This window comes from Strix aluco, chromosome 2 (assembly GCF_031877795.1).
Source record: "Strix aluco isolate bStrAlu1 chromosome 2, bStrAlu1.hap1, whole genome shotgun sequence".
Lineage (NCBI taxonomy): Eukaryota > Metazoa > Chordata > Aves > Strigiformes > Strigidae > Strix > Strix aluco.
Genome location: NC_133932.1, coordinates 80,475,418 through 80,500,064, shown reverse-complemented (window position 1 = coordinate 80,500,064; position 24,647 = coordinate 80,475,418). Strand labels below are relative to the sequence as shown.

At 37.1% G+C, this 24,647-nt stretch overlaps 1 protein-coding gene across 7 annotated transcripts in view; it reads right to left on the bottom strand.

Annotated features, from left to right (window-relative positions):
- ABCC4 (ATP binding cassette subfamily C member 4 (PEL blood group)) overlaps window positions 1-24,647 on the bottom strand; it is a 155,472-nt gene that overhangs the window by 69,982 nt on the left and 60,843 nt on the right. For all 7 annotated transcript variants that reach the window (XR_012622011.1, XR_012622012.1, XM_074815448.1 and 4 more), the window contains exon 19: window positions 24,293-24,439. Coding sequence is in view for 5 of the 7 variants with exons in the window: in XM_074815448.1 (XP_074671549.1) it covers window positions 24,293-24,439 (147 nt within the window). In the remaining 2 variants the exon portion in view is untranslated. The remainder of the gene's footprint in view (window positions 1-24,292; window positions 24,440-24,647) is intronic.

Sequence of the window (24,647 nt, the reverse complement as noted above, 5' to 3'; positions counted from 1 at the left end):
TCTTTGAGGAACATGATCATGAAGGAAAACTTATCTCACTTGAGCTGGCCTTGGTAGTACTCTGGTCTTACTTGTCTCTTCTGTATATCCAGTAACCACCAATTACTCCAGTTCCCATTGGTAATCACGCTGCTAATTAATTGCCAAAACTGTACTTTTGGCAATTGCCTTATGAAATTGTTAAGTATAACGGTGTTTCTACAGACTGTGTTTTGACAGAGCTGTGAGCTGCCACTACGAAAGTGGAAATTAATCTGACATTATCAATAAAACATGAATACATCTTTTAATCTGCCTAATCCTCTTTAAAATGTAAATACAGTAATTCTGTAAAATGACATGAACTAAAATATGAGTGAGCAAAAGAAATGGTATATCAAAAAGACAAACCTTGAAAACTGGAACCTTTTACAGTCCACCTGATACAATTAAAACATTTTTAAAGTGGTGATGTGAATCAGCCATTTGCCAAAATAGCATTCAGGTGAATCTCTGGTAACAGAATTTAATTTTTTTGAATTTTCAAGTTACTGAAAAAAGTCATTAATGGTCTATTTAGTTTTTACCCATAGTAATTCTGGAAAATGACACCCGAAGTCATTAAGCCTAGGAAAATACCTCGCTTCTTGCGAAGGGGTCCACGTCTCCCTCTTGTAATGTTAATCCAGTGACCGTTAATGCTTTTCTACTGCTAAAAGCAAGCGACAAGGCCACAAGCCTTAGCCCTATTTTTGCTGTTCCTGGTTTTCAATGATATTACCCCAGTGATTGTATAAGAGAAAACACAGGCCTGGAGATGTATTTCAGACCCTGTTCATACGGATATAACTGAACTGGCATTTTATTCAGCATGTCCTATGCAGAAGCAAGCTACGGTCCCCCACTAAAGCAAGTTCCCTCACCACATACCAGAGAGAGCAATGCACCTCCAAGCAGAAGTGCTGTGCTTTGGAAATATCTGCAAAATGCCCCATAGCCATCATGATATTGCATCCAGAGCGATTGCTACATTTGTAAGGATGTCTACGAGTAAATGAGGTCTATTTCGCAAGGTATGAAGAAACAACTCTTTCCACTTACTGGAAGCACAGTAAATCAGTGGCTTGCTTATGCATTATTAACCATGCAAGAGAAAACATTCCAGATATGAAAGTTAAAGCAGCCATTTTGAGTCAGGACTCAAAATGCTTACAGTTATGACTACAGTTTCTACTGGCATGTCCAAACCTAACTTTTGGGGATGGTTCTGCAGATTAAAGAAACTGTTGCACCCACTATTCAAGAAGGGCAGCACCTACACACTGCACGCACACCCCCCCCAATTATTATTTTTCTCTCCAAAATGTCTAATATCCTTCTCTCTCAAACTTAGACTATAAACATCACCTTCCCACAATACTTCATACTCCCAAAAAACCCAAATTTCTTAAGTGAGCATTTCTGTGATATGGATAGATGCCATGAGACAATAATTCTTAGATCTAGTCCAGTATTTTCAGTTTACAAAAATTTTCAAGTTCACGTAATACCTGTACCCTTTACTTACCCAGCAAGTTTCAGTCTGGGCTTCAAAAGCAAAAAGAAAATACTAAATCTATAACTTGTAAGGCAAAGGAAATTTCATGAAACCACTAACAAAAAACTCTTTTAAGAAATCAAGAACTACATATGCCAGCATTATAACATCATCCAAATTTGTGAATAGTACCTGCTGTTTTAATCATTCTCAGGCTCCCACGTGGTATGCAGTGTCAGTAGCAAGCTGCAAAACGGAACGTGCTCTCTTCAGCAGTCCTATGTTTGTTTTTACATCAAATAACTTAATCAGAACACGCACTGTTGTTAGATTTCTTCCGAAGTAATTAAATAACTATTCAATGCCAATTAATCACAGTTAAATAAGAGTCTGTCACCAAAGTGCTATGTACACATTTCAGACTATTTAATGGTCAAATACTTGGCAGTATCAAAGTTAAACAATGATTCATTAAACCTCCTCCACTACACAATAGTTAGGCTAAACTTGAAGTGAAAGAATCAAACCTCTTTTGTTCTCCATGAAAAAGACATCAAACCTCAGTATGTGATATTCTTTTCTGCCTCACTCTGTAAACTGCTTTAATTGCATGAATCAGAATGTGTTCAGGTGCTACATACCCACTTTACTTCTGCAGGTGCCTACTGATAATTTGGAATAGATGTTCAAACCTATCATCCAAATAATGAAAACACTTGACAGTGTGCCACACCTATTTAAAATGTTTATACATACTTCACCATGAAAGAAATATAATGCAAAGTGAGTCAACACTTAGGATGTAAACCAGAAAAAAAAGGATTTTTTTTTAAACCAGAAACTAGGATCCTCCACTGGAACAGTCAAATGTCACCAATAGCATTTAATGTTGTGCAACCTAAATTCCAAATATATCAAGGACCCTAAAAGCAGCAGTACATTATTTCTAAATGTATTTGGCATTTCTAATATACTTTGTTGGCCAGTGCATTCACTGAAATACTTCTGTATAACAGAACTGAGTGGGCAGATTGATTTTATATACCTCGCAAAGAGTTTACAAAGCCTTTGTACCCACTTGCTTCATCACACATTGCAGAAATATTTTGTTGCTACTTCTCTAGTCCACTGACTTGCCTCTTTGGAAAAGAAAGATTTTAAGAGAAGGTCCTTCCAGGGATAGAAAGCTTTTGCCACTTGTGTGTGTATGTGCGTGCGTGCACAGGTGCACACTCTTGGAATTTTTTTCCCCTGAGATCAGGCTAATCCTCAATCCAGGGAATTTTAATTGCATCACACTTTAGTTCAATACGCAAATGTTATTAATAAATACTGCTTTGCTTAGTAACCTAAACTCCTTCATGGCAACGGGCCTAAATAACAGTTTTCACATACAAGTATACTGCATTTACCAGAGGAAAAAATATTCAGAATCTCTTTATCTACTCTACAACAGTGAAGCTGGGAACACTCCCCCACTGCCCAGCCTCCATGAAGAAAAAGTAACAAATTAAACACTATTATCTCCCACTCCTTGCTGCGAACACGCAGAAACCTGTCTGAAAGCAACTTGTACCGCTAGGAATGGATTCAAGAAGGTACTTCATTATACGCGTGTAACTAAATGTAAGCACCCCGGACTGGGATTGCACTTTGCTTGAAGGCAGTCATGCCAGAGAGATGCTCTTCTGGTCTAAGACAACCGTAATTCAGAGGGACCCATGTCGAAAGCGCACGCCTCACCGCCACCTCTGTGACTCGACAAGGAGGAGGAGGAGGCCCCTGCTCATCGCACCCTGCCGGCACCACTGCATGAAGGAGGCAGTGCGAGGGTGGCCGCCACGGCAGGCTGTCGTCACCGCGCTCGGCCCCGGGGAGATGCGCTACAACAGACCGCATCTCGGCTTGTGGATGTGTAGAGGTGTTAACTTAACCTAAAGAGAGAAATCATGTGCTTTAAGAGGCTGAACTACAGCTTATAAAACCAAAGCAATTTCAAACGTACGCATGGTAGTAAAATAATGCTCAGAAGTGTGTATGTGGTAATAAAAGCATACTCAAAGGTAGGGATAACAGAAATAGCTGCACAGAACTGGGTACATTTAAATGCCCATCAATTTAACCACACTGAGCATGTTTCCCATTCTGTCAGTGGTATAAATTGACAGCTCCCCACGTATCTTGCTGTTAAGCTATGGCATTCAGTGACTGATAAGTCTTCACCCGTGCTCAGTTCACACACATATGCCGAAAAAAGAAAAAAAAAAAAAAAAAAAGTACTGCAACTACAAGCAGCCTTCCGTTTCATCAAAGCAGTGACAAAGTGGATTGTCCATATCAAATGTTGGCAGGAAGCAGACATTACATCAACCTTGTAAAATACAACTATGAAATCAACAAAATAATTAAAGATGGATTACCGACTTTGAAAGGAATTGTAAGTTTGTGAAATATTTCTTCAGAAAGAAATCTGGAAATACATCTCCTGCATAGCTGTCAATTACTGATCTACTCTGGCTTTTCTTCCATATTTCTACAAAGAAACGTCAATAGGTCTGTTATCTTTTTTTAATATATGTTTAGCACCACATGTCCACACAAACTGCCATATACAGCATTACTGTCTTCCCCACAGGCATCCTATAAATATAAATAAGAAATTCTACCCCATTTTTTTTCTTTAGCAGCCTGAAACTGACAGGAATATTATCACTTTCTTAGACATTTGCAAATGGGCACAGTGGTGCTGGGCCAAAATATGCTGAGATCATAATACCCATTTATCTAAACTGCCAGCATGTAATGAATTCAGGTGGGATGCCTTCTATCCAAATTAATTTACTACTTGAAAAGGACTTTTTACACAAATGCTGTCAAACAGGAAAACAGTTAGGAAACGAGAAGAAAACGTGAACACTGTGTTTGATCTTACTTTAAGTGTAGAATTTAGAGAAAGAAGGATAACTATGACAAAGAATGGAAAACAAGCTTCTTTGGAAATGAATTTCTACTTTTACTGCTGATGGAGATGTCTACATTACCTAGTACAAATACATTGCTCCTAACTTGTAACTGCCTTTCATATTATATATCATTAACAATTAACCAAGTTGACTACAATTTCAGCTGTAACAAAATCAGCAGAACAGAATTTAACTTTGATGCTGTATTATACATGCTAATGAAATGATCTCTTTGAAAAAAGCATGATAGGTCTGGGATAATGCATTCATTAGCAACTTTCAAATTATTGATCCCTGCAATGATACCCTCTATCCCAATAATTAACATTTACAGATTTTTTCTTTTGTAATTTATTGTGAAAGTATGAGAATCATTCAAAAGAGCAAACTTCTGTCTGTGTAACAAAAGTTTTATCCCATAACCTGCATACAAAGCTACATATCTGCTTCATAATTAGAATTACACCTGTCCACCCCCTCCCTCCCAATCCCTGGAGTAATAGTAAACCTTTCGTATGTAATTCTGTGATGAAGATTGCCAGAACAAAGTTCTAACAATTCCAGAAATTAAGCTCTGGATAACCTTTCTGCATCTTTTTAAGCTCATTTTTATTCACTGCAGCTATGTAAGTTATCCTAAGTTTAATGAATAAAATCTACATTTAAACATACTGAAAGACATAAAAAACTAAACCCAAGCCACCAACTCTAATGTACTACCAAAATACAGCACAACTTAATTTCTGCTGTATACTACAACATAAGCAACAAGATATTTTAAAGGCACATAGTCCAACTGAACAACAACAACAAAAGTATTTATACAGAGGAAGGGGTACTGGAAGAGGTGACACTGGCCTCCCTCCTCCTCCTGAAAGGAGGAAAAAAAGTAGTTAAAAATGGTAACCACTTGCAACTTCTTATCAACTGCCCTCCGAAAAGATGTCAAGTTGTACACTACCTGCAAATTTTCATTTACACCACCTTCTTCTTCTAGTCCAGATGTAAAGTTACCTAACTTAACTTCTCACCACAATACAAAGCATTACCAGAATAGAAACCTGGTATAGTATATATGAAATATAGTCCTATACTGGCTTTTTACTAGCAAGATTATTAATTTAATCATTTGCTAAACTATTTAACCACAAACACACCCACTTCTATGAAAGAGCATTTGTGTAGTCTAGTTGTCCTTTCTGCTATAAATTCAATCTGGATTGAAAATATGTCCCAAGTGTTGTTTTGCTGGAGGGCGGGGGCTTACAATGAATTAAACTGAATGCTGCAAGTCAGGATGGACTGAAACATCTGAAGAGCATTCTGTTGCTGGAATTTTTACATGAGAGGAAAAAACAACTTCTAGAGCTACTTTCAGATTTGGGGGTTATATATAAATATACATCAATACAAGGTATAAAACAAAACTGGAAATACTTGTCACCTTTCTGGTAAGGTTCTTCCAACAACAAAAAGGAGTTTTCCTCTGCTATTTATACTATCAAGACTAGATTCAGAATAGGCTTTAAATACTGTATGTCAGAAAATATCTCACATAGCTCTTGCAAATCCGCTCATACTTGTTGATTCTCTTACCATTCCATCTCCTAAAGATAATTCACTGAATAAGAAACTTAATTTGCTTCTTTTTTTTTTTCTTCCCTTTTTTTTTAGGCATTGAAGTTAGAGGGGCTCAATCATCACTCCACTCAAAGATGACAATAACCAAGTCGGATATTAATGAATACAAAGCTTTTTCATCCTGAAATCTTCAGCTGAGACTGCTATCTGCCTGATACAGTTATTATTCAGAAGACAAATACTATTCTGTATGCTACCAATCATATATATTCAGATCCCCTCCCACACACAAAAGATAATGATTCTGAGGTAGTCCATTCATTTTCTTCCTTTTTTGAAACCACGGAAGGGAATTCTACACAGACTGTTGCTGTGAAAACCAAGTCAAGACTTCTGGCCTCTACCTAGCCCACCTATTTTGAGGATAAAGCCTTCAGGCAGCTCAAACAGCAGAGGCATTTCATGTCTTCATCTGACTTTGTAAACCCTTGTCTTCTGCTTGGCATGTTCCTTTGGTTTGATCATTCATTTTTCTTTAGCTTCACTTTTTCTTTTCTGTGTCTCCTCGAAAACGGGAATGGTTTTGCAAGGAGAGATTCTCTCTAAAGTTCATTCATTATGTATCCACGTAATGATTCCTGAAATACCTTTTCCTTTTTAACTACTCATATTATAAAAAAGCCACTGCAACAACATGGGTTTGGCCATCCAGAATTCGCAATGGATGACACTGGATAATTTTCAGTGGGTTTATTTCCTGTTTCACATGAAATGTCATTACTACTGAACTCAAGAGAAATTCTGGTATAACTATCAGAAAATTAGAACTGTGTCTCTTCTAGTTTGCTGTGCAAATAATCAAAGCATTTGCTTGAAGAATTTGCTGTATGTTAACAAAGACACACCCCCTATGAAATTAAAAATTTTTCTTCAATTTAGGACATTTTAAACCACATGTTAGAGCAAAGCCACAGAAAATTTGGAAACAACTAGATTCCCACCTTAGGTATCATTCACAAAACCACAAAGGAAGAAGATACTGGGAAACCTGTTGTCCTGTTTATAAAAATACAGCCAAGCCCAGGGGTCAGGACACTTACATGAGAGGTGAAGATTCGGCAGAGATGCAAGAAAATGTGTTGTTTTTACCAGTCACTGAGCATGCACTGAATGTGGGGTTGCCCACCTCTCCAGCAAGCATGTTAATTGCTCTACTAGAGGCAATTCTGCGGTAGGCCTCCTTCAGTCTCTGCTCTTGAAGCTGCTCGCCCTTTGGATGAATCAGTAAATAAGTATGGCACCGGAAGAAGGCAAATGAGTGTGTGCCTGAAGGCTACAGCAATCAGCATGGGAGGGATTACAGATGGATTCAAATCCCTTTTTTTTTTTTGTTTGGCCTAATTTAGGGCATGTAGTGGATCCTTTCCTGCGGAGTGGGCTGTAGGGTATAAGGAGGGATGACTTCACCTCCTCTTTGGTTTTGTGATTGGCACCAAATTCCACTTGCAAATCTTGTCTGAGAAACAACCAACATCTTTTGTCTCAGAAAAGCTGAAGGCAACCACATCCCAACCATTTTCTTCTAGGAAGGAGTGCTGTCCGAAGGAATCTAGATATAGTCTGACAACGCGTTTCTTTGGGTCAACAGCTTCTGGGGAAAAAAAATATCTCTAGAATATAAACTTCTTCACAGTCTAAACTATAATTAACAACACTAAAATGGAAATGTGGGAGATAATATACATTCAAATGAGAAAAAAACCAAAATATGACCTCTTCTCTACTGTATATTATATTCATATTAAAAGAAAGAAAATTTAATAATTAAATTATTAAATGCTAAGCATTTTGAAAAGTTACATTGTACTGCATATGACTTTACTGGACCCCCTCTACTGGGCAACTATTAAAAAGCTTCACCTCAAAAACAAAGAAAAACATACCAGGAGTAAGTAGCTGCTGACCTGTCCTGGTTTAGCCAGGATAGGGTTAAGTTTCCCCAGCAGTAGGGGGGGAGCTCTAGCCAGGTTATTCAGATACCATGCGGAGGTCACATCCTGGTGCCCCGCCCCCCCCCCCCCCCCAAGCGGGACAGTTGGTTACCGCGTGTACTGTGGGATTTGCTCTGTTCTCACCACTGTATTGGTAGATATTTTGCTCTGTTCGTTGTTATTACTGTTATTCTTATTGTTATTGTTGTTGTTTGTTGTGTTGCTGTTGCTCTGTTGTATTAAACCTTTCCTTATCTCAGTCTCGGGGCTTTGTATTTCACTCCCTTTGTGGGGGAGGGGCAGCGGCCACGTGGTCTCAGACCCCGGCAGGGGCTAAACCACCACATGACCATACTAAAACACTAATAGTGTATAAATCAAAACCAGAGAACTTTTAATGCTCATGTAGAAACATACATTAAATTCATCCTCCTAGAGTTTGACAGCTGAATGCTATAAGTTATTTTTTAAAATATGCTTTCATATACATCACTTAAAGAAAAATCCACCATAGCCCTATAATTTTCTATTTTTCATGGCTTTTAAATAAGAAACTCAGAATTACAAACATAAATATGTACAGCAACATTTCTTCACTTTTCTATAAACAGAGAAAAAAATTCACACACATCGGAGAAAAAAATGGCTTCACTGAGCAGTCATTCAAGCAAAAATGAGTACTATTTACAGTCTATTTTGTCCTTCTTCCATTCAAAGACAGACTTCACTGTGAAGCTCTGATTTACAGCTGTCCAGCACTATGAACTCCTAAATAAATAAATAGGCAAAAATAGAAGAGTGCTGCCTGTAACAAGGGACTCCTGAGAACACTGCCATTTGTTATTTGCATGACAGAAACACCGAAAAGAGGATTAATATATCTGAAGTGGGAGGCAGATCCTCACTAGGATGCACACTGGACCATCACGTAGTCAGCAACATGCTCTGCCCTGAAGAGTTTGTTGTGTCAGTTAAGAGAAACCAACACAATTGACTATAAAAGGAACAACAAGCAAAGGGAAGATGTAACAGTAAGTTGGAACAGAAAGTTGCAGGACAAGATGCGTGCCTTTTTGCCTTTTTTTTTTTTTTTTTTTTTTTTTTAAGTATGGGAAAACAAAGGGGTCAGGGAATTAATGAGTTTCTCCACCCATATGTTTAACTACTGTCAGTGTATAGTTACACTGCGGTTACAATGATACTGGTGTATCTTCAGAGATGATTTTAAGATGAAGAGCAGCCAGCTTGTGGATGAACTTTACTGCACAGAGAGCAGGAAGTTACAAAGATGTAAGCATGAAAGATAAGCAGACAAAACGATGATGGAGGGAGGAAAAAAAAACCATGAATGTGCCAACAGCTCCAGCTACCAGGTGCAGAAACAGTAAAAGCTTTGCATAGGAAGAGGGCTAATGCTCAAACGAAACCACACTCCTTTCTACACCTCCTGATAGACTCCTCAAAGTACACCGGGGCCATAAGATCAAGAAGAAGCCTTCTCTCCATCTGGCCCTGGGGAAGAGCTGCAAGACAGAACTGTCAAAAGACTAGCTGGCAGTAACAGTCACAGAAGTTGCCGAACTTGGGATGTTCGGATATTGAGAGAGCTTAGTACATATTGACTTGAATTTTTGCCCTGTGCAGACTGGCTGCTTGCACATGCCCTATCCTTCACCCCCTGCTTCATTCACCGCATATCCGCTCCCCGTTTCCTCTCCTCCCTCTTCCTTCAACACTGCCTCTTCCATTCCCCTTCACTGTGGAATGGCACAAGTTCTGGATGCAAATAAGAACACTTGAAAAAGAGAATGTCATCCCACACAACCATGGCGTGAAGCTTAACAAGGCGAAGCATAGGCTAGGAAGCGTGGAAGAGTTTGGGACAAAGCAAGTGAGAACAGAAGGTGAACAGAAGGTGGCTGCAACACTTAAACTAGAAGAGTGCCTGAATTAATGTTTTGGAAATGCAGAGTGACAAAAAGAGCCAGATAGGGGAACTACAATAACTACATGAGCTGTAAAGGCAACAGGACGGGTGTTTTACACTGAAAAACATGGGAAAACCTTACAGCAAGTGAGACATCAGGTTCTGCAATAGTTCCCAAATTAAAATAGTGGAAGCCAAAAGGCCATTGTCATCAGAAGAGAGATGGCAAAATGCATCCAGGGCATACTGCATAGCCATAAGCTTTTGATACACACAGACTATTCATAAAGTTATACTTAGACAGATGAGGTAAAACCCACTATCTATTGAGAAAGATGCCTTTGGAGAAGAATTCAGAGGATTTTAGTTACTTCTTGCTTTAAACTGCTCTTACAGGAGCATATTTCACTCTTAACTCTTAACTCCAGAACTGCAGGGGCAACAGTCAGTTGTGTTTCAAGTTAGTCTTTAGAGTACACTCTAATTAGTTTGCTTAATTTCATTCACATGGGGTCTCAAGATTTCACAAGACCAATTAAAATTTCAGGTAGAGGAATTCTCAATAAAAGTTTTCTTTCTTCCTTCAAAATAAACATGTCTGCCTTTGGGTCTTAACCGTTCACTTATTTATGCATTTATTTCGTTTCTATGACGCACATTTTCATCACAACTTTTTTTTTTTTTAAGCCAGCAGCTTCTCTGCTGAAACTACATCAGACATATTAGAATGAAAAAAGTTTCAGGACTGTAAGGAATTGGACAACCAAAGGAGCAATGCAAAGACTATGACAAAAATACCTTCCTTTCAGGTATCCATATCCAATATATAAAACACTATAACATCCTCTCATGGACCTAAAGCACAGGTTATATTGTGGAATAAACACTACAAATTTTTCAAATAATTACTGATCATAATCTGATCTCAGATGTTTTAGGAAAAGCTGTTTTAAAACAACAGTTCTGCTGTTATTCTGCATTTAAAAAGGCATTAACCAAAAGACAGGATTAAAACAGAAAAATACACATTCAGAAAAAATGAAATTAAATGACATAACAGTAACTTGTGTTTTTCCTTCCCTCTTCACGAAACAGCATGAGCACAGAACCTGATTCTGGATCAATTTGTGGATACATCATTAAAACATACAGAACAAAAGTATAACTTCAAGCAAAAAAACCACGGAAAGCAAAATTGTGTCAATAACTTAACCACTATTAACATTACACAGTATTAATTAGTAACAACTTAGCATTGTAGATATTTAATTATAGTATTTAGAGAACAAATGTTGGCTCTGATGGTTTTCAAAATGTAGCTTAACTTTAGAATGCATATGAAAAGCATCCAATAAACTTTTCATCACAGCTGAATGGTATTTACAACGCCTCTTAACTTTCTGAATGTCTATTTTGTCCCTGACTGACTCTGGAGAGGAAGTCCTTAAATAGCAATTCACATTCCAAATACAAACATTCAATTCCTAAAGTTCTTAGTGGTCAACTATACAGCGGTCATGCTTTCAGGAAAGAGGTCATAAACAAGTTTATGCGTTTGGATCACTCTAAAACCTTTTAGGACCTTCTGGACAATTGGGGTTTTGTTTGTTGTTTTTCCGAAGAAAGGAGACTGAAATGTCTCTTGACATCAAGGTTTTATACCCTTTCAAAATCTAGTGTTTTTCTGCAAAACTGTCATATCATAGTTGGTATAGAAAAAGCTGGTTCTATGAAACAAAAGTCTCTAGTACAGCACACAATCCATGTGGTGCTGCCTACTCCACCTTCCAGAAGGGGTATCACTCTCATACCTGCAAATGTCTGTCCACAACGGACCACTTGGCATGACTAGGACCTAAATTAAGTCAAGACACCACAAATTACCTGAACTAGAAACCCAAATAAATATAGAAAACAAAACCTGAGCTATGTTGTAAAACAGTATCACTAAAGTGTTACAGCTTGCATGGGTCACATTCTTTCCTCCTCAGTACATTCAAACATCCAAAGGGCCATTAAGCTCAGAAAAGAGATCCTGGAAGAACTGAAAGGTTCTGACATCAGAGAATTTAAACTAGCTGTGAATCCCATTGAGGAGGTATGACTCATCTCTGAGGTTTAAATTAGATTATCAACCAAGTGAAGCAGCACAGTAAATCCACAATAAAAAATGAATGCCTACAGGAAAATTATTTTTGCCCCTAGTGGCAGATGCTTGAACTTTAAAGGATCTGAGACTAAGCTCTTTGTCTAAGCCTTCCTGACAGAAAACAATTGAAATAATTTCTTTAGTTGGTCCAACTTTGCTCCATATGCCACATGGAAACAATATCTAAACCCTGTAAAAGAAAGTATATTGTCACTTCTAAACCAATTGAGGATCAAACAATTTACAGAAACCAAGACTTATTTTGCTGACAATTAAGCTCTATCACCAAGACTTGAGATTCAATGAAATTTGACAATTGTGAAGAAAAAGGCTTTTGTCTGAGTAAGTCTGAAGCATTTGGAAGAATCAACAGAAAATCAGAAAACTGAATTAGATCGAAGTATCAGAGCCTTTGAAGATAGTCTAGAATTCACTAATTAAAACAACTGCCTTCCTTATTCTGTTTCCTCTCTGCATTGCTTTGGCATTAGAGCAGAAAGGCATATAGCAACAGTCAAATCTGGTCTAAGGAGCAACCGTTATACGCATCACACTTCCTCTTACACCAACAGCATACTTTGTCTATGCTGCTGGTCAAGCTCCATTATGAAGAATCACCATGCCTTCAAAGATGAGATGAAAGTCAAGTACAAACCACTGCTGTGCACCAAATCTAAGGGGTGTGAAAGGCCTTTTAAGCCTTTTTCCTCCATGATGAAAGCCATCACATCTACTTTGTAGTAATTCAGATACAACCCAAAGAAGTTTGCAAATTCTATTCTATTCTAGTACTGGAGGTCACTAGCTGGGATAATATTCTTGCATCTCCTTCTCATGGAGTCAAAGAATTAATATATTCTTCTGTTTTTCCAAGAATCATAAAACTTGTTCTCCTGCCCATTTAATAGAAAAATATGTCAGATTTCTATTCAAAACACCTCCATGCCTACTTGACAATTAATAGAAAGCAGTCAATAAGCATCTGAACGTCTTGCATCTCATGAGAAGTACAAACAACAGAAACAGGGCGCAAAAGTATTAGGAAATTAAGCAGTGGTCACAGCACTGTATTTTAAGCTGAAAACATCTCAGATCATTTCAGAAACTTGGGATTTTTCATTTCACAAAATGTTAATGTCTCTATTAAAAGTACATAATATTGCTTTATTGCATGGCTAAGATGGGAAAATAATTACTGAAATCCTGTTTTTCCACAGGAGTGTTTCCATTTTTTAAGCAAACACACACTTCTGGAAAGTGTCAGATTGGACATTTCTACTCTCAAACACTCAGCAGGTGAACAAAATCATCTGTATAAGCCCTCATAATCTTTGAGAAACACTTATTTCTGAACAATCACTTCTAAACACTGTTCCTTAAGCCTTCGGTAGTAGCTGAGCAACACTGGTTATTAAACTGAGGTGCAGCAGAGTTTATTTTTTCTTATCTCAATTTTTTTAAAAAAATATGTTGGGACTGTTTTTTCTATTTTTTCTCTTGGGGATTTTTGGGGGTTTAAATATAAGCAGCATTTAGTGAATGGCTTTGAATTCAGTATTAAACCATACTTGCAGCTTAATTATGAAAAAAAGATCATTGTCACTACATATTTGGAATATTAAAACTTGTCAGCTTTAGAAAAACCTCAAGGCACTTCTTACTCTCAAATTTGGTTTTATTTTGAAAGCACTCCCTAGATAAGATTCCTTAGTATCTTAGCAAGTCTAGTATAACTAGTTTTCTGTTGAAAATATTGGGGAAAAAAATGTTCCCTCTATCTTGTTAGTTCAATAGAAAAAAGAAATAACACTTTTAAAGCTAAAACCTTCTGTATTTCACAATTCTGATGCTTTCAATTTGCAGAGGTTTCTGCAGACATCTTTTGTCCTAGATGAGCATCAAATATTTTTTTTTCCTCCAACAGTAAGGAAACATTAGCTGACTAAAGGTAACTACTACCAACTCTTCTTTAAACCATTTTATCATTTTTTAGTCAGGAAATACCAGAAATATTCTGGAAGGCTAACAGTAATTGTTTACTTTGGGCTGGCTGTTGAGACTAGGGGGGAGGGAGGATTGTTCTTCTATGAGGAGACTAGGGAATGAAGGAAGGAAGAAGGGAAAGAAGCATTATACCAACATCAGGTAAAGCATATAGAGAATATATATATTTAATATATATATATATATGTGTGTGTATATATATAAAAATACATATTAAAATTATGGTTCATTCCTTTCTCTTAAATTTAGTGGTAAATTCAGAATACTGAAGACTTTAAGATACCTATTCTTAAGCACACAGACAGCAAGGTACCCTGAACCCTCACACTGTAGCGGGCAGGAAAGACAGCTCTTCTCCAGCGAGATTTAGAGCAAAAGCCTAACATTGGTGCTCTTGGTAATGCCCTGGAAGAGCCTGCCTCTCTATCACGTACCTGGTAAACCTAGGCTAATGTTAACCTTTGTGAATACCCTTCTTTGCCTGGTCATTCCTTATTATCCATACTCTTCGAACTGGAATCCTAAATGGCTAGAAAATAGAAATAAGCATGGACTTGAAAAGTTTCTGTTAATTTATACCAGAAAATTGTGTACTCAGTTTTACTCATTGAACCCTTAACCTCTATTACTGAAAGGATAATCTTACTCTAACAAAGATGCCGTTTGTACTTTATACTTAATGATAACTTAATCAAGTAAGCGTCATATAGTAAATCTGGTCTGAACAGGCATAGGAACCCCAGCACTTCAGTTTGCTTTTAGTTTCTCCTTCTGCAAACTGAAAGTAAGTTAGGCTTCTATCTCATTAGGCAATGCACAGATTTACTCATGTTTACAGGTCATAACAAAAATACAACCTTCTTCACTAAGTTGCCCAGCATTAAGGATATTCCCCTACTTTATGAGAGGGAACAGGAAGAAAAAAGGAGTGATGGACAGCAACAGTACTTCTGAAATTGTTCATTATCCCATGTAATGAGAAGATCGCTGCATATAAAACATTCAACATTCTAAACCCAATCTCTGTAAGTGAAGACAGACACTCACCACCTTCTCTCTAAAGACCAGAATGACAGATTATAAACATAAGTGCAGTAGAAGAAGAAATGAATAAGATAGTGTAAAGTTTATTATTTACAGTTTTAAATGTTCCTATTAAAATGGAGAGAAGAAAAAAACCCAACACTGAGCAAATGCCACTGGCATCTAATCACTTACTGTCCTCTGGGCAGTCCTAGAAAGGATGGAGCAAGAACAGTATTCCTGTATGAGACATTACTTATGACATCTTAAAAACAGATGTAGGAACTTTGAAAATTTAGACTGAACTGTATCTATTTTGGGTTGTGAACATTCAGACTGATGAACATGAAATTATGCTGAGAAATGAATACATGCAGGGACAAAGGAACATGTATTCCCAATGAAGGGAAGCTTACCACAAAGCAGAGGGCTTTTTCTTGCCTACGCACGAATTAGCAATATTCTGCATTGCATCATTTGCATAGTGAACAGACAATAACTTCATTGAGAAAAAACAGGTTTACCACACACACAGAGAAATCTCATCACATCTGATAAAAAGAAAACTGAGAAAGAGAAGAGTTAGGGCATCTATCCTTTATCCATTACACCTTATAATTGCCAGCAATAATGTCCACGTCACCTTCTCAGTTTTCCGTGCACCTTCAGATTATTCTGCACTCTGTGCCCCAACACTAGCACAGACTAGTGAAGATTTATGCTTCAAAGAGGGCAGGACATATGCAGAAGACAGTGTAAAGCAGTTGGGAGAGATGGATGAGTAGCATTCCCAGACATGGAAAGCAGAGGATAAATTCACAGTGTGAAAATACACAGTGGCTGAAAACTGACAAGAACCACGCCAGTGGACAGAAAACCCATGAACTTATGAGGAGTTTAACTTTATAAACTTTTGAGTTTATGAATGTCATAAATGTTGAACAAGTAGCACATGATAAAAGCTCAGGTTTAAGGAGTATTAGTGACCACTATGTTCTTTTTTTAACTGGCAAATGAGAAGAATGAGAGGATGCTACAACTAGTAGACAAGCAGGTCAGTAGTCATTTGTGAGTCTTCTATAGCAGTGAAAAGCCCAACATGAAAACAAAACCACCTCCTTAGTATACAACGCACTTCTATTCTGAATCAAACATTTGAGAATGAAGATTTTTGACACCTTTCTCCCATACACCAGTCAGCTTGCTTTACATACTGGCTCTGTGAATACAATTTCCTACCCAGCATTAGGTGAGTAACAGCTAAAGCAGCCTCAGCGTCTCCAGATGTTTCAGCAACCTCCTCACTCCACAACCTCTTGTTAGGGACCACCACAACTAAATATTCTGCTCAAGCTGAAATCAAAAGCTACAGCAACAAAATACACAAAGGAGAATCACCTAGGAAAGTGTTCAACAAGAACCCCAATTTAAATGGACATTAAAAACAAACCTCCATGAACTTGCAGTTTCCAGTTTCAAGCTACCTACCCTCAAGGCTGGTATTGCCACAAGCAATAATTAATGTCCATTACATACTACTATTCTAATTACAGGACTATTGTCCAGTAACTAATAAACCAAAAATGTTCTTCGTATGCTTAATGCTATTTTAAAACACTTCGTAAAGCTCACTTAAGACTGGTAGCTTTCAACATATGCAGCTTGTCACAACGCTGCCTCCTCCAAATATAACATTATCTTGCATAAAATGACATCAGAAACCAAAACCTGAAGGAGGTCCTGCAGGTGTGTATTCACCTGAATACATAACAAAAAGCCTCTGATATAGTACCTACTAATTCTGACAGAAAAAAGAACACCTGGGGCAGACAGGGTGGAAAGCAAGCGAGTAATGTTGTCTTGTACTATTCGCAAATAGCTTATATATATTAACTCTGTGAAGTTTGTATTTTTTAAACTGAAGAGCACACTAAAGTCGAGCTTGATTCAATACTTCCACTTCCCTAACTGTTGATTTCTATCCTTTGGTTTTTATTCTGGATTGCCAGAACAGGCAGATCACATACAACACCCATTCTCTTCTACACTAAAATTTTAATTTTGGATTGAGAAGTGCCTTTTGTTTCCAAACACTCTCCAAGATCACCACAGGCACAAACTAATCTTCACTTGTTGCATAATCTGCAAGATGCTGGCAATCTGAAAAAAAAAAAAACCAACCAAAGAACTGATTAATTCACCCAGATGCTGCAGTGCAGATTACCTAGGATCATCTGGGAGAAAGATTTCTGTGCAGTATAAAGCAGAACAGTGCTAATGAAATGAGTTTGTACTGTGATAGTATTAATTTTATTTTAATTTACAGTCATTCAGATTAAAAAAAAAAAATGCCAAAACCAAAACACCAAAATGGTTGTTTTCTCTGCAAACACCACAGCAGTCTGTGTGTCTGTAAGAGACAGCAATGAAAGGTTATGGCACATAAAAGAGCCCAGAAGAGTCAAGAGCCTGATGTGTAAGGGTTTCACCTGGGATGGGCAAGCCACATGTTCAAGGCCCATATTAAAGCAGAGAGGGAGAAGATCTGAGCTGCCTTCCTCACGTTCCACATACATGCTTTCACCACCTGGCTGTTACATTATCCCTGCCCTGTTCCTCCTCAAAATAATTCTTTTGGAAATGCTTCTGTCTTGTTCCAAGGTGGAATGAAAGTGGGGTTTTGATAAGATTTTCCTCATTTCTCAAAAATGCTCATTTCCCACCCAGAACAGGCATCCATGAACAGCAAGAGAAGAGGTCCTATCCATGTGGCACCTCCAATCCCCACTATCCACAACAGTCACAGCAGCATCCAGCAATTTTAAAGCAGATTAAAAATAGCAAAAAAAAAAAGTGTGTATTTAAAATAGTTATTATCAAAACCAAAAAATCCTTCCATCCTTCAGATAATCTCTAAAAGCTTATTTGCAGCTGCATCACCTCAGCTAGGCCCTCTTTTTAAGCACCCTGCAGTTTTTCCATCGATATTATTGCAGTTTCTCCCTCTGTTTTCAAGTGTCTCCAACCAACATTTCCTTCCTCCTTGCCACAAATCTCATCAAAATAGTCTGCCATCTATATGAGACTAAAACATAACTCTGTTTTTACTTTCCAGCTACACTTGCAGGAAAGATATGTCTGAACAGCTTCTGTGCAGTCTTCTAAATTCAATACTTTTAATTAGGTTTTTCTGTCTTGGTTGACTCCTCCATGTCTCCTTTTTGTTTGGCCGAGGTGGGGCAAGAGAGTTGCTTTAGCAAATGAAAAAAACTAGACTTTGCAGTATCTGGGCAGGTCAGCATATGGTCAGAAATGAGTTTCGCAGCAGGCCGTTCTCCCCACCAGGGGATCTTAATGTGAAGAAGATAGAAAATCTCTGTGAAGGGATGTGAAATCTTGCGCCAGGAAAGCAGGAGACTGCACTTGGAACTAACTGGTTGTCAGTACAAGCTCTGTGCTATTTCCCTATCAAATAATGCCCTGTCCCCTCCTACAAACAGCTTTTCCATAAACCTTTTAATTTTATCTCCCGTATTAAGCGTAAATACGGTGAGCACGGACTTGGTGAACTGAAAATGTAATAGGCTTGTCTCATCAGTTTGCAGCCAAGTTTTATTTAATTATTATTGCAAAGAAAAATAGGATAGAGTTGAATTGAGTTATGCTAATAGATAATAAATGTAAACATAACTCCAAAGTACTATTTACTAACTTTAAAGACTACTCCTATAGCAATCAACTTTATAAGGTTCCTGACAGAATTGTAATGGTGATAAAACACATGGAAGTGTAAGACTATTTAAACTCTTAACAAAAGCCATGATAATACTAACAGTAAATGAGCAACTCCCACAAAATATCATTTAATAATCACGCCCTGATAAGGTCTAAAGTACATATTGCCATTGTTCTATGAAAAAACATTAAAGTGTGGGTTTTTTTTTTTAACACATGTAGCAACCTAACAGGTTTTAATTACCACACCTTCTTCAGTGACGAGCTGTTCCACTCAAACACCCAAACATAATATTTACAACATTGTGTGGTTGTTAAGGATCTTGATGATTGATGGAACCTATTGTGTTACCATCTTAATAACAACAAATGCAAGTGATTACCAACACGGAAGAGAGAATCTGTGTTTTTATATTACAATAAAAGGCTGTCCTATAGGGACTTCTTTTCAACATAAACTAACAAACCTGCACACACGTGAACATGCTTTAGAGCTTGGCACAGAAAGTCAAAACCAAAGCCTCTGCTGCTTTAAGGACAACGTATTTTTTTGTAGTAGCTTAAGAGAACATGAAAGCTGTCAAAAGAGCTGGTATATTTTTTCACAACCCCACAGAATTCATCTTGACCACAAGGAAATATCTGAAAACTGCATCAGAAAGATAGCATAGATCTTGTTTCTAAAAAAAAGAAAGCAACTGAGTCATTGAGTCAAATAGGAATACAATACATTTTCTGGCATCGCTACTGAATATTTATATCAATGATGAATGAGACTACAAATGAAATATTTTAACATGAAGCTTTGCCTTGTTAACTGCATGATATGCCAAAACACCACCTACTGTAAATCACAGGGTTTAAGACCAGTATTTCTTGTTTAAACATGCTACTTGTTCAGCAGAATCACTTGTGTGAACAAGCATACATTAATGTACACTAACTAGAGCAGTTTCACTATCCAACTGATAGAGTATAATTTAACAACCTCATTATCAGCATTGTAATTTTCAGACTGCTGAAATGTCATATTTGTTGCAAATATTATACAGTTTAAACACTTTAACAACATTGCCTGTTTGACGCTTCTGTCAGATAAAATGCAGATAGGGACTTGTGCACTGATGAACATGCTTTTAATCCTATAAAGAAACTTTCTCTGTCGAATTATAGGTGCTTCAACACTTGATTTATGAACACCGTAATTAAAATCCTTATGCCTTAAAGAAAAACTCTTCATTATAACAACAACTTTCTTTCACATTTTTATCTTTTAATATTTGGAATTAGCTTTTATGTGCTGCTATTAGCTATCAGTTCAGCATGTCACTTCTGACTGCCAAAACAGGAGAACATTTCTCTTTACAATCTGGTCAAATCTCAAAGTCTGGGTAAGCACTCAAAGGGATCAATGCTTATTTACATCCACAAAGCATTTGTGGGAAAAAAAAATTCTGCTAATTTAACAGGTAGAGGACAACCACCACAAAATTCAGTGCTTTCTGTTTCTAGGAAGGCCAAAAATGCTGTCTTATCTGCCAAAGCATTTCTTCTCTTTCTATAAACTGTCAGGACCAAGAGTTTGAAGAGATACAATTTAAAAAAAAAAAAAAGCGCTAGATTTTCATATGCGTTTCTGTAGTGGTTCTGGTTCAATTTGAATTTTAGACATATCTCTGGAGAGGGAAGAGATTCCTATTTTATCTGAACAAATTCATGTATATCATTCATTCATTCTTATAGCACCCATCAGCACAGCAGCAGCAAGTTTCAGTTTCCTAAACTCAGTGCAATTCAAAATTGCACTCAATCTCTACTAAAACTACCATTACTGAAAGTGATGCAGTTACACATTAGCATCCCTTCTCTAAAGAAATCTCTGTCCCCAAATCCCAGAAAAGAACAATTCATTTACAAGCTAAGCAAGTAATCTTGAATCAAATCCTGAAGCTTGTCAAAACTAGGGTGTCCTAAACCATCAATAAGAAACTAATTTCAAAAGAGTGAACCCCCAATTCAAGTCACTGCTGCTGAAGTCCTGGTCCCTTTTACCTAGCTTTCTATAAAATTCATTTTGAAATGTTACAAACATCTTGAAAAAAGAAATTAAAAGGAATAATGGCTGAAGAAGGTCTCCTTGACAGGACCAACGCATCAGACTCTATAGAGTTATCTGACTTTTGGCCACTAACTACAAAGCCGACAAAGTTCCTGAACTCAGCAATATATGAAGCTGAAAATCTTACCATGTAAAAGATTAAGAGAAAGTATTATACTTGCAGATAATGAGGAGAACTGAACGGAACCACTTTACTATTGCTCACTGGAGAGGTTGAAAATTCACTCCTCAAATATCACCTCTAAAAACATAGCAGGTAAATTTTGTTATCCTTCTAACAAGCTGTTGTAATGCTGGACTGGGATAAAACAGATCATGCTGCCCTCTTGTGCTAGATGTGCACAGAAATCAACCCCTTTATTCCTGCAAGTGACACACGAAGAGGAATATATAAAGCATTCACTATGATGTAGAAAACATCCACGTTTTCCTCCTTACAGATACCTTGATAAGCATGCAATTCCCTTACTGGGATACAGATAGAAGAGCAAAGGACATTTCAAAAGAGTCAAATTCTACACTCCAAAAAATAAAGTTCTGTCAACAGACAAGTCAGATGTAGTAAAGCCCAAAATACAACCGCTTACCCTCTAACTTCCCATCAAGCTTTCACTATAGCTGTTTAAGTGATGCTGTATAGATATCTGCTGATAAATTTGAATTTCAGTCATAAATAGCTGATCATTCTTTCTGAATGCTGGATAACACAATAAACTTTAGCCAGGATTATCAGCTCAACAGGGTTAGGTTAAGTGCTTAAGAAAGAGACAGTCGTTTATTAATAAGGTTCTTCCAACGGAAAACATAGCAGTAACGTCTAACTGTTTTTAGATCTATGCCAAATAACAGAAAGGTGAAATCTGTGTACGTACAAATATTTTTGGGTGGGGAGGGAGAAAGGACAGGGGGTCCTCATATTCCTCTTCTGTCTCTGCTATATAATCGAGGTTCTAAAAATACATTCAAATTCTTATATCATCTGGGTAAGATACTCGTTACTATTCCCTTTAAAACCTTCCTCTCCCTATATATTGCTAATGCAATCTGTAAAGAGAGATCTTGGGCTCATGCCTAAAGTGATTCATAAAGCATAATTTTTTTAGAAATAAGTCATCTCATTTATTCACCACGACTGATTGGATCTACACTGTTGGGAGCTGACAGACATGTCATGATTCACTACATATTTCCATTTCCTAACGTCGACTCCCTGATGCTGCTCATTAGTCTGTTTCCCCAATAAGAACGATTGAGATCTTGGGATATCTATTTATTTAAGTTTCCTTCCTTGACTTTGGAACATGGATCACCATGTATTCAAAATACTGACCGTAGCATTTTTTAATTGCTGATTATTTTTGGATAAATAAAACAGCAACAGTCAGTTCAGCAGTTGCTTCTGCTATGGTCTTAGAGACCTCACGCAAATACTGAGAACATGCTGGATGCTTAATGACATATCTGACACTGCAGTATCAGCTTTTCTAATATAATAGTTTTGCTAATATAATAGCTTTGCTAACTAATAGTTTGGCCTGGCTATTACAATCACAACCGTAGAAAAAGAAGCCTTTAATAAATTCAATTTCTTTTTAGTGCGTCTTTCATAATAAGGCATACTAAAAAAAGGAAAAGAAGAAGAAAAAAAAGAGACTTCTACTTAAACAAATCCCACCCCAATGAGGAAAAAATAGCATCTGAAGTTCTAAAAGATAAATACATGGTAAAAAAACCCCACATAAATCAGACAATGAAATATAGACACTAAAAAGAGAATTTCAGAACTGCTACATGCTGCAGTTCTGAACAAGAGCATCACCTCACATGTCATTCTTTTTTCCTTTTTCAAAAGATGTACAGATCAGAACAGCAGTACTTTTGCATGCTGCCATGACCAAAAGAAAGATCAAGGGAAAGAAATATATGCACACTGAAGTTAATCTTCTATTATAAAGTATCTCCTGATAAATAGAAACACACATCTGTAAGTCACGACAGTGTGTGAATACCAGCAATAGGCAGATTTTATGAATGTCACTTTTACAAAGCACTGCTAATTTGAGCTTCACAGTATGTTACAAAGCAAACTGTTATTTATTACTCTACGTTGTCCCTACTCTGTAGTTCTTATTTTGTTATGATGAGCCAGGTTTATGGGTATTTTTACAACATGACTATGTATTGCCTCAAAAATACAGTTACTGCATATGCTGTACACACACACAAAAAGCAAGCAAAGAGGAAAATCCTTGTCTATCTGACAACAAACCCCATCAGTACTACAATTTCTTCTGATGTATGTGCTCTCACTAGCTCTCCGCTAACCTGTCTCCTGAGCTTATGGCTTCACTTCTAATCCTTTGCAGTGGCCTTGAATTTACACTACCACAGACTCACAGTACAAGTAGACCATGTAACAGAGCCTTAAACTTCTGCAGTTATAGATTCCCCTTTAAAAAAATAAAGGGGAAACTGTACACATTTCATTCATCATATTATGGACATAAACCTTTTCTCCACATGAGTATTTTTTTCCTGAAAATATTACTAGCTTCTTTGAAACAACAAAGCCATCCTTATAAACCCTTACAATCATTAAACAGCTTCTGGAACTATGAGAACAAGCCTATATTCCTTTTCAAGGGAGTGAAGACCATCATGTTTCTGCTTCTCATGTAAGACTGGCTAGTTAATCAGTACTACCCCATTTTCCCACTCTCTTCACTCTGCTCCAGCTTCTTTTTTTTTTTTTAAGAACATAAGGGTCTGGATTACAGTTTTAAATCACATGCTTTATGCTTTTGTGCATTCTGGAAGGACAGTAAGCTACACAGTTTCTCAAAACTGTGAATTACCACACATGCTTAGAATTACTTTTTAAAAGGGAAAATGACTGTTGGGGTTAAGCTTTCAAAGAAAAGCACAAGAAAGGCATCCCCACAAAATGCATGCATATACATGCAGCATATGGAAGAGACCCCTACGTAACTGAATCAGAATAGCAATGCAAGTAGCAGGTCAATGTACAACATCAAAGCAACAGATAATTCATTTTTCTGTAGACTGCATCTGAAGAGAGTAAGATCAACCATCAATAAGTCAAAATTCTGACTTTTGAATTTAAAAAGACCACACTGTTAAACTTAAAGATTTTAAGTAAAAGAAGCAAAAAGCCACACAAATGTGCAAAAATACTATAAAATCATAATTGCCCACAAATACAATAGTTAACATAATCAATGAGGTACATTAAGTGTTAAGGGCTTTTTTACTATTAAACTTACCTATAGGATTTCTGTCAAAAAACAAGACAGGAGCTTTCAAAATGGATTGAAACATTTTGTTGTGCAAAGTCTGACCAGAATTAACAAGAACTTGAAACACCAGAAGACTTCTTATTATGCCAAACAGTATTGTAGCCACTGTTAAACCTGAAATTAAAAAAAAAAAAAAACATGGACAGAGCATGCATACACATATGGATCTTTCAAAAGGAAAAGAATTTTAAAATAAAACTGAACTAAAACCAAACTTTGTTCACTTCTGTATATAGCAGGAATCCAAATGTAAGCCTAGGGACTCAGACTGAGTACAGAACAGGTATCTTCTATTTGTCACTAGCTTCAGTTACTATCATAT